Genomic DNA, 19908 nt, shown 5'->3' with positions numbered 1-19908 from the left:
CATGCAGTAGTGTTTAGATTTCTCTGTCTTGTAAGTATTATCAGTCTTAATGGACTAAGCACTATGTCACCAGCAACTCACTAGTAGACACAGAGAGCTAATGTTTCCTGTTCATATCTCTATGCACTATCTAAGTCACATAACAAAATGTAGTATATATGAAAGTGTTTTGAACAGTTTACAAATCCTAGTAATTAGAAATTCAATTGCTGATATGTAGCAAAAATATAACTTATTCAGTTTTGTTTACTATTTTTTCTTTTGTTCATACATTATGTGTACCAAAATGTTACAGACTGTTACTAGTTTGAAATGTAAGACATTCTAAAACTCTGACAAAATGTATACCTGATTCTTCTTCTTCAGATATTGTGTCATTCTGATAACTGTTGAACAAGATTCCATTTCTAATGGCTACGCAGCTTTTCTGGAATTTGCATCCTCTAACAGCAAAGACATTTTCAGATTTGCCTATGTCAATCAGAAACAGCAGAAAGCGTTGTGTGATGTGTTGCTGAAAGATCTGGACAGTACTTTTCCTCAGGTTTGTAGATGCACTTTATTTGTGTCATGTATGCTTTCCCAGTTTATGAGATATACAGTGCATCCAGAAAGTATTCACAGCGCATCACTTTTTCCACATTTTGTTATGTTACAGCCTTATTCCAAAATGGATTAAATTCATTTTTTTCCTCAGAATTCTATACACAACACCCCATAATGACAACGTGAAAAAAGCTTACCTGAGATTTTTGCAAATTTATTAAAAATAAAAAAATTGAGAAAGCACATGTACATAAGTATTCACAGCCTTTGCCATGAAGCCCAAAATTGAGCTCAGGTGCATCTGCAGCTTAATTGGAGTCCACCTGTGGTAAATTCAGTTGATTGGACATGATTTGGAAAGGCACACACCTGTCTATATAAGGTCCCACAGTTGACAGTTCATGTCAGAGCACAAACCAAGCATGAAGTCAAAGGAATTGTCTGTAGACCTCCGAGATAGGATTGTCTCGAGGCACAAATCTGGGGAAGGTTACAGAAAAATTTCTGCTGCTTTGAAGGTCCCAATGAGCACAGTGGCCTCCATCATCCGTAAGTGGAAGAAGTTCGAAACCACCAGGACTCTTCCTAGAGCTGGCCGGCCATCTAAACTGAGCGATCGGGGGAGAAGGGCCTTAGTCAGGGAGGTGACCAAGAGCCCGATGGTCACTCTGTCAGAGCTCCAGAGGTCCCCTGTGGAGAGAGGAGAACCTTCCAGAAGGACAACCATCTCTGCAGCAATAATTTTTAAATGCCTATCAGACAGCCTTGGTGTCTCCTAGATGGGCTTAAAGTGGAGAAGGACAAATAAATAGCAGTTGCCTTTACCACACTACTAGCATTTTGTGTTTAAGTTTGACTTGATTTTATGGAATGTTGTTTGCTTCTAATTAAAATCAACTAATTAAAATCAATAAAAATAAGAAAATTCCACCTTGTTTACAGGTGGTAATCTTGGAGCGCCGTAACACAGCTGGAAGAGTCTTCTATAAACCAATCTCAGGAGGCTGGAATGGGAGTGAAGATGATAAGTTTAAACTCCTGAAAAGTCTAGAGCAGCTTCAGATGGACCCCTCCGTCCTCTCCAAGGACGCTGTGCTGCCAGAGCTCAACAATGAGTTTGCTGCTGTGAGTGTTGTCAGCCAAAAAAAATTACTTTTTTTCTTTTTTAAACTTTGTTCTGTTCAACAATGTGCTATATAGCCACATTTTGTGTTGCAAGTCCAGTTGAAGTGGGCATGGCCGTCATAACCAAAAATCTTACTACTCTTTCTAGGTTGCAGCATTTTTGGTAGCACATAAGTTTTAAATCTTGTCGTGTCCATTATTATGGATACCTGCAATGTGATGTGTCATGTACACCACTCAGTTTTGTCACTGATTTATCAAAACTACTCATTTTGACTAGACTGTAGTCAGTTAGGGCTCTGAAAAGTACTTGTAAATAAATAATTATATGTGAGAATTTTTTTGTAATGTGACAGTTTAATTATGCTGTTGTATCTGTTATTCAAAAAAAAAACATACACGATCTGTCATGGCATAAGGTAAATTTAGATGAATAAAACACTCAGACTGCAGAGATAACAAATGCCAACACTGTTTGTTCTTGTTTTTTTGCAGATGTTTCTTTTGCGATGGATATACACTGTATATGACTACTTATCTCAGTTTGGAGAAGATCTTCTGCATAACAATTGGTCTGAATCTTTTTCACCATTCCTTTATTCCTTTTTCATGTTGCATTAAGTAGACTTAAGTGATTGAATGAGTTGATACAATATTATTTTCTTTTGCTGTTGTCTATTTCCATAAAGCAGTTGATTTGTTTTTTCTCCTAAATATACATGTTGACGTAATTAGAAATTTAAAAAAAAATACAAAAATGTATTGGTCCCTATGAATAGAATATGGTGTCTACTATGATAATATCCATCTAGCCAGTTTTTGAACCCACTTGTGCAGGATTACAGGTCCCTATCCTGGTAGCAGTGGGAACAAGACAGGAATGTATAATATCCATTACAGGACAGTAGTAAATTGTTTATACCCACACTCGTTGAGTAATGAAAACCTTTCATTTGGCTCTTATCTGTTAGTCTTTTCACAAAATTTCCCCATGTTTATGTGACTTTTTTACGTAAGAAACCTGGTGTGTGCTAAAAACACATGGGACAGTTTAAGCGGGTATTACTTTTTTTCTGTATCTTGTTAATAGTTTTTGCACCGTGTAAGCTTCTGTTTAAAAAAGGAAGTTATTGAAAGAAGGTTTCTGTTTAGTGTGCAGCACTATTTCTGAAGAACACATTGACATATCGTATATTTCTTCATTTCTTGGATATATCCATACTTGTGTAAATTTTAAAGTGACGAGCTTAGTATGAGCTGCAAAGATTTGTCATTAATTACTATAAAGAGAATATTTTTCTTTGTTGCAAATTATTCACATATTTGTCATTAGATAGAGCGTGTTTTAGTATGTTTTTTAAGACTAATCTAAGCCTCTCATGCATCATAATTCTATTATTTTAAAAACAAACTTTATCTTGGTACATTGCAGGCGAGAAATGATGCCCCTTCTGTCGCTTATCTTCTCTGCCCTTTTCATCCTTTTTGGAACAGTCGTCATTCAGGCATTCAGGTAGTTGGCCATCTTTAAACTTGTTGATCTGCGGAGACTTTAGAGTGAATAGAATTACATTTTTAAAACTTGGGATTATCATTTCAGTGATTCAGGTGATGACAAGCAAGTAAAGACCAAACCAAAAGATGATTCCCAGAAAACAGCAGAAAATGGATCTCCCAGCAGTACAAACCAGTCCAGGTTAGTGGATAGCTGCTCTATTCCACTTTTATTCTGCATTTCCACAATAAGCCAGTTTATTTTTTCAGGGGAACTTGCATATATTCTTGGTTTAGCTGTTCCTGTTGTGCATTTAAATTTTTATTAGTGTTTCTGTGTAGCAACATTTCATTTAAAGCTCCGTTAATACATAAGTTAGGATTATGAAAATATATACATTCTTAATATTGTTCTTGGATCTTCGTGAAGGTTTATATCATAATTATTGGTACTTGCTGATTGGAATGTGATTTCCATGCAGTACATGAACGTCGGTGATGATACTGGCAGTGCGACAGATACTCATCTAGAGCAGCGACAAAATGGTTATACAGTAATCCCTCGCTACTTCGCGGTTCACTTTTCGCGGATTCACGACTTTGCGGATTTTATATGTGAGCATATCTAAATATATAATGCGGATTTTTCGCTGCTTCCCGGGTTTCTGCAGATAATGCGTCTTTTTACTTCTGGTATTTGCTTCCTCAGTTGGTTTGCCCAGTTGATTTCATACAAGAGATGCTATTGGCAGATGGCTGAGAAGCTACCCAATCAGAGCACGCAGTTAAGTTCCTGTGTGCTGCTGATTGGCTCAGCGACGGAGTGCTGCATTAACCAGGAAGTCTCATCTCACTCATTCAACATTAACGTGCTCTTGCTACTGCATTCAGGGGATTATCACCTTCAATTGTCATCATTTTTACTGCGCAGAATATTCATCACCATCATCACGTCATATATAGCTACGTGTACTTCGCTATACAGTAAGTGTAAACTTATCTACCGATTTCATATTGCTTAGCAGTTGTCCCTGTTATTAATAGAGTAAAGGGTGGGTTGTAAACAATACAGGGAGGGTTTAAAAACGTCCAAATACACGTTATATAATTAAATGAATATGGTGTCCCTACTTCGCGGAAATTCAGTTATCGCGGTCGGCCTTGGAACCTATCTCCCGCGATAAGTGAGGGATTACTGTATACTGATCGGGCGAGGGTTCTAATGATAAGCACTGCTTTCTTCTGCGGTTGTTTTTGGCACTGTGGATGGCTCATCCCCACCTGCTGGTCTTGCATTAACCAAAGTTGTTTTTTTTTTTCTTCAAACTAATGAACCAGAAGCTGTTTACTTAAAATATGATCACTCTGCCTGAACAAAGTGAACATATCTCTTTTTCAAGTAATACAAAATCAGTCCAATAGGAGCATTTGAAAAGAAACAAAATCATCATTAAAAAAAAAACCTTACAAAAGAATTTTGATTAACGGTGCCTGCTTCTGTAAGTAAAAAAATATTCACAAAATTCATTTTTATTTTTTGCTTCACTGTCTGTTTAAGAGATTTTCATGACGTAGACAGGTTTTAGACTTTAAAAGAACATTTCCCTAGGTTTGTCTGGGTCAGGATGTGAAGAGCTTTGAATGAATCTTTGGACTTAAAATGACAAGTCATGCATTTTCTTAACAACAACAACATTTATTTCTGTAGCACATTTTCACACAAATGATGTAGCTCAAAGTGCTTTACATAATGAAGAAAGAGAAAAAAGACAAAATAAATTAGAAAATAGAATTAGGGAACACTAATTAACATAGAGTAAAAGTAAGGTCCGATGGCCAGGGAGGACAGAAAAAGCAAAAAAAAAAAAAAAAACTCCAGACGGATGGAGAAAAATATAAAATCTGCCGGGGTTCCAAGGCCACAAGACCACCCAGCCCCCTCTAGGCATTCTACCTAACATAAGTGACCTCACAATCAGTCCTCATTGTATTCAGGGTTCACATGGAAGAACTTGATGATGACGGTCATGTGGACTTCTGGCCTTTAATCCATCAATGTAGGGAAATCACGGTGCTTTGATCAGGTGGTGGTGGCGCAGATCGCCACCACAGAAAACCGGATAAAGAACAGAAGAGAAAGTAGGGGTTAGTACAGATTATGTAGCCACCAGGAATGATATTGATAATTAAATGTATAACATTAACATTAATTAGTTCTTCATGTTATATTTTGCATTTTTGTGTATGATGAATGCCTCATTTCACTATTTCCTCTTTCTTTTCTTATAGCCGAGCACCAAAGAAGAATTTTGTAGAAGTAACTGAGCTGACAGACATTACTTATATTAGCAATCTGGTGCGCCTGAGGCCAGGACACATCAATGTAGTGCTGGTGCTGACAGATTCCACCAAAAACGTTCTCCTAAGCAAGTTTGCAAAAGAAGTTTACTCCTTTACTGGGTAAGGGTAGAGAATAGCATTTAATGTGAATATTACTACTAGAGTGGCTAGTGATTTGATCTTTGCTTGTAAATGACAGGTTCTTCTCTTATGATTGATCTGCATGTGTGTATTAAAAAGAGCAACTTTAACATGGCAGGTGATTTCTCACTAATTTACAACTGTCCTGTTCTTCTATTTCATCTTGTATGCTTGTCAAGACAGTTTATGGTTTCACTGACAGTGTTTTGTGAAGTGATTTTGTAATTTGATTATGTTAATCTGCTTGAACCAAGGCTGGATTTCGGGGGTTCAGACCTTATCCTGGCAGCATCAAGTGCAAGGAGAAATCAGTCCTGATTAGAAACCGAATTACTGCCCGTATTGTAATAAAGCTACTGAAAATTGTTAGGATGATGCAGCAGGTGAAACCGAATGCCTTGTCAACAGTATACACATAACATCCTGCTTATTTAGTTTGTTTGTTTTTTTTGCTTCTTACAGGAGCCTTACTCTGCATTTCTCCTTTCTAAACATGGATAAGCATCATGAATGGATGGAATCGCTCCTGGAATTCGCTCAAGATGCTGTCCAGATAGATACAGACGAAGATGACAGCCACCACAGACAGGATTACACAGGATACGTGTTGGCACTAAATGGATATAAAAAATATTTCTGTTTATTCAAGCCAGTGTACACTGGCGAAGACCAGGACTTAGACATAAGTAAGTCACCCGAAGAGGAGGCCAGGTCCAGGTCAGGATCCTCCTTTTCCAAGAATGAGTCACATCAACGAAAAACTGTACAGCCTAAAGTTGGCACCAGCCTACAGATTCATCATAAACTTGATCGGTTGGGTCTCTGGATGGAACGCCTCTTAGAGGGGACACTGCCCAGATACTACATCCCCTCTTGGCCTGGACTAGAAAAAATTACGGCTTCCAAATAACTGCTTTTGTATAACCACGAAGAATATTTATTTATTTTTCTGTTTCCGTTGCTTAGTTTGTTAGACTTTATGAAATTACTAGGAAATACCTATGATACATTTCTGCCTATGGCCAGAGTGCTCTTACTTTTCTCTCCTTGTCCGGCTGAGAGCACCTCCGGAGAACTCTACCTTTACATACTGCTGGCCCCGAAGGTGAAACTCTGCTTCAGAGCTCTAACACAAACACCTTGAATAACTGCATAATTTACAGATAATTATTGGCTACAATTTGAAATAAAACTGTGGCTGAAATTTCTTTTTAGTTACTCAAAACCTGCATGGATATCAACCTTGATCATGGCAGAGTGGAAAACAAGTGTAAGGCACCATCTAGATCACTGGCTTTGAGACATAGTGTGACCTAGTAACCTCTACAGGCTGTTACAGTTGCATGATTTGTGGTTACAGTTGATGAGGCATTAAATCAGCCACTTTTATTTTGTGGCCTTAACTACAGAATATGTTGTGGGTACATACAGTAGAATTTATATTCCTTTTTTATGTGCTGCTAAAACCTCACGGTTAGAGACCTGCAATCTATCTGTCTTGAGTTTCTGCACCTGGATACTTCTGGAGACGTTTTTGCATTCGTAGGGCAAACTGCTTTAAATATAGAAGATGCTCTGTGTGTAACAGAAAGATGCATCTTTATCGAAGTGCAAGTTTTTGCAATTTACTCCTGTGATTGCAGGCCCAATAAGATTGCTGACCTCTGTCATATCACTTGTATAAAATACATTTTTTTTAAGTTAGAGACTTTATTTTTGAATTCAGCACTCAATATTTATGTGATAGATGTTTTACATCTTCAGCAAACATTCAGGATTAAGTGCAGCCTTAAATTCGTTTTTTTTTTCCCTCAAGTAGGATTTTCAAAGGGCCTTTAGGAGAAGAAAAAACAAATGTGGACCATCCTGGATCTAGGATGAAACCAAACATAACTTGGAACGATAATGTGATCTTTAGCTGAGATGAGCAGTTATTTGCAGTATGACTGACATACAAATTATGGGACTTTCTTCTTTTTTGATTTTTGATGAGCTACCTTATTTTTTACTCAAATTGTGACCTAATCCTAGAGTTAATGTAAATGACTTAAATCGTTGAATTTCACCAAGTACCAATGTTTACAAGTATGTTTTATCTATCTCGAGTCTGAATGCCACCACCTTATATACTGCCAGTTGTTGCATTCACTGGATGGACATTTCACACTGGAGATTTTCTAGTGAAAGGCACTCCTGATAAACCTGGGTGTGGTGGTGCAGAATTTAAACGGGGACACTGTTTTCCAACATGGTTGATTTCTTTCTATTCTCCTGAATTGGATTTCTGTGAATGAGGCATTTTACACCCAGAAGATTAAACTTGTTGAAGATCTTGTTAAAACAGGAGACCATCCCAGCTGCTAGTACTGCCTTAGACGTAGAATGATGGGGCCGTTGGAAAGGCAAGAGTAATAAAGCACCAGGCCTTTTGTTAGGCAACACAAAGGAAGGTGTGAAACTCAAGGAATCTGAAGAACAGCAGCTGGAATCTGAGGGCCAGACATTCAAGTGACAGGATGGCACGTTTATAGGCCAGTGCTCCAGAAAACCGGCAGGTAAATTTGAAATCGCTCTGCTTGTCTTTTGCACTGTTGACAGGATAATTGAAGGCTAGCTTTGATTTAATACTGATGTCTGAATGCTTTTTTTTAGGTTTTATTTTAAACTCTAGACTGTGATGTTATTTATTATACATGTTACCTTGATGTTCTAAGACAAAATAAAATTGGTTTTAAAGTTTGACCCCGAGTTGGCTTACAATTGATGTATATGTAAGCCAGTGTAATGCCAAGACAGCAGGGTCTGCGACTACTCCTTGATGGGATTGTGTGTATAGAGTTCAGTATGTGTCACTTGACATCAGCTCATTTTTAATAGCATATTCTTTATGATGGAGACCCACAAGTGTACTTAGAGTTTATTTTAATTGCACACTTGTTAATTGCACTGTTCACACACAGTAGTACAGTGAGCTCTTTTTGAATTTTAAAAAACACAACAAAATATATCCATTTTGGAAGCAGCGTGGTGGCACAATGTGCTGCAGTATCACAAATCAGTGTGTCCTGAATTCACATCCCATGTCAGCTCATTGTCTGTGAGGAGTTTGTAGGTTTCCTCCTCCGTCATTAAAGCCACACAGGTTAGGGTAACCGACACTCCAGACTGTGCCAGGTATATGTAAGTGACTGGTGCCATGTCCAGGACAGGCCCTGGCTTCCCATCACCCTGAATTGGACTAACCGGGTTTGAGAATCCTATGTCATTAATCTGTTTTCTGAACCTTCGGAGCAACGAGGCAATCAGAGAGTGCATTATTACTGAGCCAATTTAATGAAACCAACCAACTCATCCTTAGGATGATTAAAGTAACAACAGAGTGAGCACAAGCAACTGTGGGGAGGAGTGCAAGCTATAAAACAGAACACGGCAAGCTCAAAATTGAGCTCTGGTTCCAGAGATGACTGTATTGACCTAATTAACAAATTCCACCATCTGACCTCAAACTCTTCATTTAAAGGACTAAAGGAGTCCAAGTCTAACCTGTAAACACAGAGTGTGAGGCATTTAACTTCGAGGAACCATTTAAGCTATTGTGACTCGTGCACATTTTGGAGCACATCAGGAAACCACAGTAGCTGGGAGTCGAAATCCACCATGAACAGGTGGAGAACTGCAAACTCCCACAAACTACTGCTCGTCTTTATCAAACCTTTCAGTGTGACCAGGATAAGAGTTTGTCTTACACAGTGTAGAACATGTGAAATCGTTACCAAGTGCCCCACAACCAGTGAGCAGTAGGCGTTCACATTTGAGAGTGAATGTGCTCACAATTTTACAGAACTTCAAGCAGCAAAGTGCAACTCCGGAAGCCGCTTTGTAGTTTTCTGATACAAATGCAAAGGCTTCATCACAAAGTTAATAGTAATAATATTCAAAATAGTAGTTGAAGAAGGAGGGCAACATAATAAGGCAGGTTATTCTGCTAACCTGCATGAGATTGCTGCCACTTCTCAGCAACAAGGATTAAAGTGTAACAAGCACCAAGATGGACACACACACAGGCACCAAATGAGAGTAAAGCCCTTTAATGAGCACGCTTATTTAACAGTGAATGATCCACAGGCACACTTTTGGAAGAGTCACCATGCCGCTGTTATGTCATGGGAAACGCCTCATAAAGTAACAGTTAATACTGAAACTATCCACAGTTGCTATTCCGCTGTTTCTGAAGTCGTGTTCACTCTTCTTCCACTGTTCGCGATTGTCTTCCAGAGTTATATGACATGTCCCTCTCCATGATTCCTCCTTTTCCAAAGTCCCAGAAGTCTCTGCCTGCCTTCTTGTAAAGTGTAATGTGAATGTTTCAGGGGTTCATGAAATGCAGAGCTCGGCGTTCTCGTGTAACGTTTCGTTGTCACTCTCCCATCCTGCCCACTTCTTTTCAGGGTGTTATGCTGGCTACTCAAAATAGTTTACATCCATAGCCACCACTGTGTTGGTGTTGTGATGTCGGGAGCGGTTCACACATGGGTGCTCATCCACACTTGGTGTAATGATCTTCATGTGTGTCCCGATTTGCAGGAGTGCAGCGTGCTTTACATTAATTACCTCACATTAAGTGACAGGTAAATGTCTAGATCTGTTAGTTATTACCCAAATCACTGCTATTGCAAAGCTGCATTTTACACGTAGCCTTACAGCATTTTCATTTTTTATGACAGTCTATAGCTTCTCCTCGTACCTGGAGCGGTCACATGATGCACAAGATTTGTTCTGAATTTTATTCCATCTCCATCACATCCATATCTTTTTACGAGTTCATTGTTGTCCAGCGTTTCCAAAACATTCCTCCTCTCCCAGGATGTGTGTGCCGATTTCTGCTTGAACATCATCTTCTGGAGCTTCTTGCCAGTTAGGACAGCTCATGAGCTCTCCTAAATCCTGGTGAGGTTAGGCGTAGTTTCCTAAATTAGGAAAATTGGTAAAATTATTTCTACTCCTAAGAGGAGGACCAAATTTACATCACTGAGAATTTTGAGCCAGTTAGGACCATTTGCCTACTCAGAGACGCTTGATAAAGGCGGGCACAGGACTCAGATTTCAGGTCCTTGAAAATGACCGTAATGCGAGCCACTGTGCCACCAGAACTTCAAAAATCAAACTTAAAATTGATGTTATTATGAGTTTTTGGAATTAAAATCACTTTTAAAACTGCCCTTTGTGAAGTAAATGCCATATAACCTGAAATCTTAAGATACTAATATGGCTTCTGTGATTGGTTTGGTTTCAAGCAAATCTTTTTGGGTACTAGTAAAGAAAGGAAGCAGGGTCTTGGTGAGCATGGGTAATTTTGGAAGATGTCTGCCAACCATGAGAACTCTTCTGTCTAATCACTGGAAGTAAGGTGAACACCACGATACCCGATTGTTTTTGTAAGATTGACATCCCAGAATGCCTCACAGTTTGGAGATGAAGGTAGGCCAGCTGTGAAGATACTGTATGTACAGTAAAATGGGTGACAATCAGCGGTGATAACTCCATGCTATGACACCAGCCAGATAATATGGCTGCTCACAGCATCATCACGTGTCAATGTGGCAGCCTTCTGCCTAGAGAAGTTGGATTCATCCATCTGCAGTCGAGACTTCTTGGGCTCAGATGCAAAGAGTGGAATGGACGTAGTGAAAGTAGTCCTACTTCAGCAATTCTTTGTCCAAGGTGTTGCTAGGCCAGCAATGATAATTATTTACATTTATATATCACTTTTCTCACTCCTCAAACTGCTGTACATGGACAGAGGGGAACTGCTTCAACCACCAACAATGTGAAGCACCCATCTGGATTATGTGATGGGAGCCATTCTTTTATGTGTGTGGTCACCACACGTTAGCTATTATGTGGAGAATGGGTGGGATAGTTAGCCAGTTAGGGACAGGAAATGACTAGGGGGCCAAAATGGATGAGACTGTTATGGTCAATTTAGCCAGGACATCAGGGTGCAACCTTCTCTTTTTGAAATTGCCCAGTGATCCTTAATGTCCACGGAGAGTCAGGACCTCAGTTTTACATCTCATCGAAGGGACAGCACTATATTTTCAACAGTGTCCTCATCACTGCACTGGAATATTGGAATCCACACACAACCCCCGGGGTAAGTGCCTCCTACTGGCCTCACCAACACTTCTTTCAGCAGGAACCCAAGCTTTCCCAGATGGTCTCGTATCCAAGTACTAGCTGCACCTGAACAAGCATAGCTTCAGGTGGGTGACCTCTTCTGAAGCACATGTGGTATGCCTGCTGTTAAATCTCAAGAGACGGTCGGTGTTGTGTGGTTTGCTCATCCTGTAGTACTTTTGCATGTCTGGGCCTCCTAAAATCTTCCCAGTGGATGCGACGGCCCCCCATGCAGTATTATGTGGTTACATTTTAACATCTACCATGGTAGGTGAGGCTGACCACCAGGCCTTGTTGAGGCATTCAAACAACTTTCAAAGGTGTGTGTTTTAGTGACAGCTGTGACTGTAACACACTGTGGCCTGCAGCGGGGACAGCGAGCCCCAAAACCCCACACTCGACTGCTACTGACAAGTCCTGGGTTCAAAACCAGTTCTTTTATTTACACTAAGTGTACCTTTGATTTCTTCTCCACACTGCCATTCAGGGTACCAGCACCTGCCAGTACAGCAGAGGAAACCTTCAGTCCTTCCATTATTTGCTCTGTTCTCCTCCACCCCACCCAGACAAGCACTGTCCGTCTCTGCTCCTGACTCAGTGGGCCACGTAGAGGGCTCTCTTTTAACTCTGGGCCTGGGCGTACTTCCATTGTTGAATCTATTGCCTCTGGGAAGCACTTCCAGGTCAGGTAGGACCCCAACAGTCACTTGTGCCATCAGTATCTCACAGCTTCCCCTAGTTGCACCCACAGAACCCGAAAAGGTGGGCCCATGGGGCTACAGCTCTCATGCTGATATAGGTAGAACACTGAGTTACAGCATAACAGGCAGTCACCCACTATTCTGACCTTCCAGGTGCCCAAGCCCAACCAGTATATCCTTCAGTGGTTGCTTTGACACCCACCCTGACATCTTTCTGTGTTCATATCCTGGCAAGGAAGGGAAATATCGCCGTTCTACTAGTGGCCTTCCTTTCCCATGGACTCCTGGTTTGGCAAGTGAGCAGGATTCATCCTGGCAGAACGCCAGCTGGTACCTCACAACACATATAAGTCTAATCATTTGTATGAATCGTCTCCCCAATCTCTCCCACCATTTATTATGCACTTTTGGGTTTCTTCAAAAAGACGGTTGTGGGCCCCTCTTCTCCTCTCAGTCACTGCTCATCACATATACAGTGGTGTGAAAAACTATTTGCCCCCTTCCTGATTTCTTATTCTTTTGCATGTTTGTCACACAAAATGTTTCTGATCATCAAACACATTTAACCATTAGTCAAATATAACACAAGTAAACACAAAATGCAGTTTGTAAATGGTGGTTTTTATTATTTAGGGAGAAAAAAAATCCAAACCTACATGGCCCTGTGTGAAAAAGTAATTGCCCCCTGAACCTAATAACTGGTTGGGCCACCCTTAGCAGCAATAACTGCAATCAAGCGTTTGCGATAACTTGCAATGAGTCTATTACAGCGCTCTGGAGGAATTTTGGCCCACTCATCTTTGCAAAATTGTTGTAATTCAGCTTTATTTGAGGGTTTTCTAGCATGAACCGCCTTTTTAAGGTCATGCCATAGCATCTCAATTGGATTCAGGTCAGGACTTTGACTAGGCCACTCCAAAGTCTTCATTTTGTTTTTCTTCAGCCATTCAGAGGTGGATTTGCTGGTGTGTTTTGGGTCATTGTCCTGTTGCAGCACCCAAGATCGCTTCAGCTTGAGTTGACAAACAGATGGCCAGACATTCTCCTTCAGGATTTTTTGGTAGACAGTAGAATTCATGGTTCCATCTATCACAGCAAGCCTAAAAGGTCCTGAAGCAGCAAAACAACCCCAGACCATCACACTACCACCACCATATTTTACTGTTGGTATGATGTTCTTTTTCTGAAATGCTGTGTTCCTTTTATGCCAGATGTAACGGGACATTTGCCTTCCAAAAAGTTCAACTTTTGACTCATCAGTCCACAAGGTATTTTCCCAAAAGTCTTGGCAATCATTGAGATGTTTCTTAGCAAAATTGAGACGAGCCCTAATGTTCTTTTTGCTTAACAGTGGTTTGCGTCTTGGAAATCTGCCATGCAGGCCGTTTTTGCCCAGTCTCTTTCTTATGGTGGAGTCGTGAACACTGACCTTAATTGAGGCAAGTGAGGCCTGCAGTTCTTTAGACGTTGTCCTGGGGTCTTTTGTGACCTCTCGGATGAGTCGTCTCTGCGCTCTTGGGGTAATTTTGGTCGGCCGGCCACTTCTGGGAAGGTTCACCACTGTTCCATGTTTTTGCCATTTGTGGATAATGGCTCTCACTGTGGTTCGCTGGAGTCCCAAAGCTTTAGAAATGGCTTTATAATCTTTACCAGACTGATAGATCTCAATTACTTCTGTTCTCATTTGTTCCTGAATTTCTTTGGATCTTGGCATGATGTCTAGCTTTTGAGGTGCTTTTGGTCTACTTCTCTGTGTCAGGCAGCTCCTATTTAAGTGATTTCTTGATTGAAACAGGTGTGGCAGTAATCAGGCCTGGGGGTGGCTATGGAAATTGAACTCAGGTGTGATACACCACAGTTAGGTTATTTTTTAACAAGGGGGCAATTACTTTTTCACACAGGGCCATGTAGGTTTGGATTTTTTTTTCTCCCTAAATAATAAAAACCACCATTTACAAACTGCATTTTGTGTTTACTTGTGTTATATTTGACTAATGGTTAAATGTGTTTGATGATCAGAAACATTTTGTGTGACAAACATGCAAAAGAATAAGAAATCAGGAAGGGGGCAAATAGTTTTTCACACCACTGTATTTCCATCTAACTTTCAGCATCCACACGTGTTCCCCTTATTAGCACAGGCCATAGGGCAGCCTTCTGGATGGGTCCCGACTCAATGTATGTTTTGCCCAGAGATCTTCAATTGCCACTCCTGTGCTAGGGCTCACATCCAGATCTTCTGACAGCCTGAACTCCTCCTGGCAGGGTGGGGTACTGGCCAGGACTTCATTGTATCCACCTCTGCTGGAAGCACAGGGCCATCTTTGGTGTTTGCCAGCCTTCTCCTTGATTGTTTCCAAAGAAAGATGAAGTACCAACAGCAAGGGATTTTCCTGAGTGTCTCAAAGTGAGACCTGCTTTTTGGGTTCTTCCATTCCTTTTCAGGGTCACTGGGGTAATTTTTAGGTGCTCGGTTCTTTATATATTCTTCCTCATAGCATTAAATTGCAATGTGATGGCTGAAGATATTAGACCTGTCATTTGGAGGAGGAGGTGATTTGGACCAGTCAGGGAGACAAGTGGGCTTGGGTCTTGCACTGTTGTCTCCACAAAGAAACTTACAACATGGCCTCATAGTCTGTAAAACACTGCTCTGATGTCATGGGCTTTAAAAACTAAGTATTACCAAAATCTCAGCAGCTGGCACAACAGTAAAATGTAAGCTGTGAATTCTAAAAAGACCTTCACCCGTTCTACCATATGGCCTATATGAGTCTACCTCCTGAACTGAGGGCTGTGCCCGGAGGACAGGAACTGTTTTAAGCTGGGCTGTGTTGACACCACACCTTGTACTACCAGATGCTCTTTTCAAATATATTAAGGAGGAGAATATTAAGGAGGAGAATGCTTTGTTACGTCTTGAAAACCTGGAGATGTCAAATGCTGTGCTCGGTTTTGAGGTTCTGCTCTGTGGGAATTCAGTGCAGATACGCAGGCAAGGAGTGTGTCGTATTATTTAGGGAAAGCGTTAACACCTGGAGGTGCAGTGCAAATGAAGGGTGCAACTGCTTATGGGAGCTTCACAGCTCACCTGGGATCTGCTCTCACTGGATGGACCTCCTCTTGGTATCTGCAAAGGTTGCACTTCAGATGATGTTTGGCAATGAAGGAGAAACGTCGACTTGACTTGTAGTTCTGGTTACAGGCACATGTACTCCCATGACAAGCCACATGATGCCCTGCTTGTTTTTATAACATACTTCTAAGGCACATGGCTAGAGGGCTGGGAAGAAACCTTCATGATGCTGCCTACAGACCCTGACACTCTGGTGAATCACATGGCATAAGCAGTGTTGCCCCTAGGCAAACAGGCAGCCCCCCAAACTCCCCAACATGCCCTTCCCTGAACCCACTACATTAGTGTTTCTTATAACAGCTTTCATTTGAACAATAATAAATTAAACAAATGATAAACAAAGAAGCACACATCACAAAGCTAACTATAACTTTTAATGTCAAATACAAATACTTCTTTAAAAGACAAAACTTGAAAGTGAATGTTTTGGTTTCTTCAGTCGGTTTGTTGCAAATCACAATAGCAGACGTCTGCGTGTTCTGAAGGTAAAGTCACCTATGAGGTCATCACACAAGAGCTTCTGTGCAACGTCGTTGGGCTGTGAATGACCTCAAGTGCTGCATGTCGTGATGAGCTTACGTCTGGAAAAACAGGCAACTGGAAGAGCTGCTGCAATCCGGAGGGCAATAAATAGATTTGGACTTCAGTGGCATTTAATGGCAAGGACACACCAACTGATTTAGTTCCTTTATAAGGGAAAGCCTAATTGGTGGTAAAAAAATAATAATAATAATAATAATGGTCCAGAGCTCTGTTACTCTGTGCTTTTTGATATGTCCATCAGTATCACTTGTGAACAACAAAAACAATTTTAATACTATGACTTTTACTAATACTAATAATAATACTGTATATAAACTGCTACTGCTAATAATAATTACATAAAATATTACTCCTAATAATATTAATATATTTTAAAATACCACTAATACTACTACTATGACTACTACTAGTACTACTGATAATAGTAATAATAAGAACTATTATTACTATTATATAAAATATTACTATTAATAATAATATTTATTTTTAAATACCACTACTAATGCTACTGATAAAAATAATATTTTTTAAATACTACCACCACTACTACTATTATTAATAATAATCTATACAAAACTATCACTAATACTACTACTATGAATAATAATATTATACATATTACTAGGGGGTTCGTTCCCTGATGGCTTCTCTCGCCAATCCCCCTGGCCTGAACTACACGCCAGCCACTTTGTGTCTCTGCCGCTCACGTTGTGAAGAGGGGGACTGAACGCACCCCCTAGGAGACGTGATCGCTCCTCCGAAACCCTCTCTTACACGGTGATGCAATGGGAAACAAATACAGATTTTTTTTTTTTTACCTCCTCTTTGCTCGATCAGCTGCTGGCTTGCTGCTGCTGCCATGCCGTGTGATCTGCATCTCGTGCGGAGCTTCAAACATTTAAGAGCCTGTACAGCTGCTGTCCTACTCTTTCTCTTTTATTTCTGGCCCTGGGTGTGGTTAAGGGCGACACGGTGGCACGGTTGGTAGCGCTGCTGCCTTGCAGTTAGGAGACCCGGGTTCACTTCCCAGGTCCACCCTGCGTGGAGTTTGCATGTTCTCCCCGTGTCTGCGTGGGTTTCCTCCGGGTGCTCCGGTTTCCTCCCACAGTCCAAAGACATGCAGGTTAGATGCATTGGTGATTCTAAATTGTCCCTAGTGTGTGCTTGGTGTGTGTGTGTGTGTGCCCTCCGGGTTTGTTTCCTGCCTTGCGCCCTGTGTTGGCTGGGATTGGCTCCAGCAGACCCCTGTGACCCTGTAGTTAGGATATAGCGGGTTGGATAATGGATGGATGGGTGTGGTTAAATCTCTTGCCACTCTTGGTTAAGTCTCGTCTCGCGGGACGTGAGTTCTTGATATTTTTTAGTTTATAATTTTAAAACGGAATAAGAATCTGAAAATCTAACAACATCATATTAAAGGTCAATAAATTCTGAAAAGTATGATACCAAACATATACTGTATATGTAGGTTTTAAAATAAGCTGGATTTAAAGCGTGACAAAAAACGTGACGTAGAAACGTCGCAAAACCGTTGAACTTTTAGGCTTAGGATTTTATATATATAGAGTAGATATAAATATAGCTATTATTAATAATATTTAAAACACTACTATTACTAATATATTTTTCAATACCACTACTACTGCTACTGATAATAATAATACTATATTTTTAAGTTCTACTACTACTAATAATAATATTACTATTTTAAATACCACTACTATTACTTGTTCTCCCTGTGTCTGCGTGGGTTTCCTCCGGGTGGTCCGGTTTCCTTCCACAGTCCAAAGACATGCAGGTTAGATGCATTGGCGATTCTAAATTGTCCCTAGTGTGTGCTTGGTGTGTGGATGTGTGGGTGTGTGTGTGCCCTGTGGTGGGTTGGCGCCCAGCCCGGGGTTTGTTTCCTGCCTTGCACCCTGTATTGGCTGGGATTGGCTCCAGCAGACCCCCGTGACCCTGTAGTTAGGATATAGCGGGTTGGATAATGGATGGAAAATGACTGACTGACTACTACTACTACTAATATATGTTTAAAAATACTACAATTAATAATAATAATAAAATAAAAACTACTAGTACTGTTACTGAACATGCTTAATAAACTTACATAATGCAGTAAATACAGAGTCAAAATCAGTAATGTTACCTGCCAATAAAATAATAATAATAATAATTCATTACATAAACCAACAATTAATCTGAGCTCATTGAACTTTTTTTTTCTTCCATAGTTCAGCCAATCACTAACTGTAGTTAAGAGAGCCGCCTGTGTGTCAGTGCAATTTATAAACGTGTCTTCAGTAAGACAACACTTCATATGTCGACTAATGTTAGCAGCCTTTAACAACGTGTAGATGTTGTGAGGTCGATATGGCATTAATAAATAACCCTCAGCCATGTGATAGCTAGGTACTGTAACGTCCAATAATATCTGTTAAACACTCGATATCAACACTGTTATACATAATGCTACTCCATTGTTATTCCAGTAGACTGCTAGCCTTAGTGTAGTGGCAATGGATGTAACATTAGCTATGTTAATGGAGATTAGACAAATTCAGATTTCTAAAACACACTTGCAAAGGCAGCGCAAGCTGTTTCTTCATGCTTTCGTTTTTTTCTTTTCTATGCTCCTAAGTGGTGTTGACTTGAAACCATCTGTTTGCTTGTTAATGGAAAATGATCACAACAGGTGACTGTCAATGACATTAGTTTGACAATTCAAGAGAAAGCAATAACCCCAATAGAGTCAAGCTGTGGACTCCCGCGCTCTGCTCTGTTCTGCTAAATAAGTCGTCATTAACATTATACTTGCCGATGTTACACAGTACACCCAGATACACTATGGTTATAAGATTTGGGTTGTGTATGGGCTATCTGACTTAAGTCAACTAAACCAAGTGACAAAAATGTGCAATCCGATTAGCTGTTCAGTGGAGTGCCAGACTCACAGAGCCTGGGCTAATCAATTCCTCATACAGTACAAATCTACAGTAATATGAAAAAATAAGTCACACTTTTCCCTGAAAAGTGTTTTATCTCTTAATGTATGCAAATATATGGACATCTTATTCTCATTGTAATGTTATCACTAGAATAAACAAATTTAACAAACAGCTTTGAAAGTCCACCTTTCTAAATTATTTAACAGGGATCTTCCTAGCTGGGAACCATAAGTGTGCCCAATACCATTAAATCACTGAGAGTATGTTGAAGGCCCTAACCTTACACAAAAATGAAGAACTAAGGTCTAGCTTAATCATACTGGTGACACATAATGAAGCCCTCAAAAATATGATTGTTGATACCTTTGCTCTGAAACTGGTTACAAAGACATTTAAGAAGATTTTCAAATCTAATGTTCCACCATATAATGAACTATACACGTGCTGACAAAACAATTCAGCCTTATTGCTAATGGAAGGATGCTCAATGTAACTCTCAAAACATTCCCACAATAACATTAAAGGATCCACAATAACGACCCTGTAAGCCAATAAAAACACAGGTCTACTGCAACATTTTATGATTGTACATCAGTGGATTTGGTACTCGTTTGGGACTGATGATATGGTCTTGGTTTACTGAATTGATTCCTGTTGCTTTGAGGCCGAAAGATCGTAACTTGTTATATGAAATACAGTTAGGTCCATAAATATTTAGACAGAGATAACTTTTTTCTAATTTTGGTTCTGTACATTA

General features: G+C 40.1%; 1 protein-coding gene across 1 annotated transcript in view; it reads left to right on the top strand.

The window, feature by feature from the left end:
- Nucleotides 1–8388, top strand: part of dnajc16 (DnaJ (Hsp40) homolog, subfamily C, member 16) — a 42800-nt gene extending 34412 nt beyond the window's left edge. Inside the window, exons 9-15 of the mRNA XM_028807722.2 lie at nt 367–544; nt 1489–1671; nt 2167–2243; nt 3104–3184; nt 3272–3367; nt 5455–5625; nt 6109–8388. Coding sequence (XP_028663555.1) covers nt 367–544; nt 1489–1671; nt 2167–2243; nt 3104–3184; nt 3272–3367; nt 5455–5625; nt 6109–6556 — 1234 coding nt within the window. The 3' untranslated portion in view covers nt 6557–8388. The remainder of the gene's footprint in view (nt 1–366; nt 545–1488; nt 1672–2166; nt 2244–3103; nt 3185–3271; nt 3368–5454; nt 5626–6108) is intronic.
- The last annotated feature ends 11520 nt before the right edge of the window (nt 8389–19908 follow it).

Source organism: Erpetoichthys calabaricus, chromosome 8, assembly GCF_900747795.2.
Source record: "Erpetoichthys calabaricus chromosome 8, fErpCal1.3, whole genome shotgun sequence".
Lineage (NCBI taxonomy): Eukaryota > Metazoa > Chordata > Cladistia > Polypteriformes > Polypteridae > Erpetoichthys > Erpetoichthys calabaricus.
This window is presented reverse-complemented; position numbering and strand designations above follow the sequence as displayed.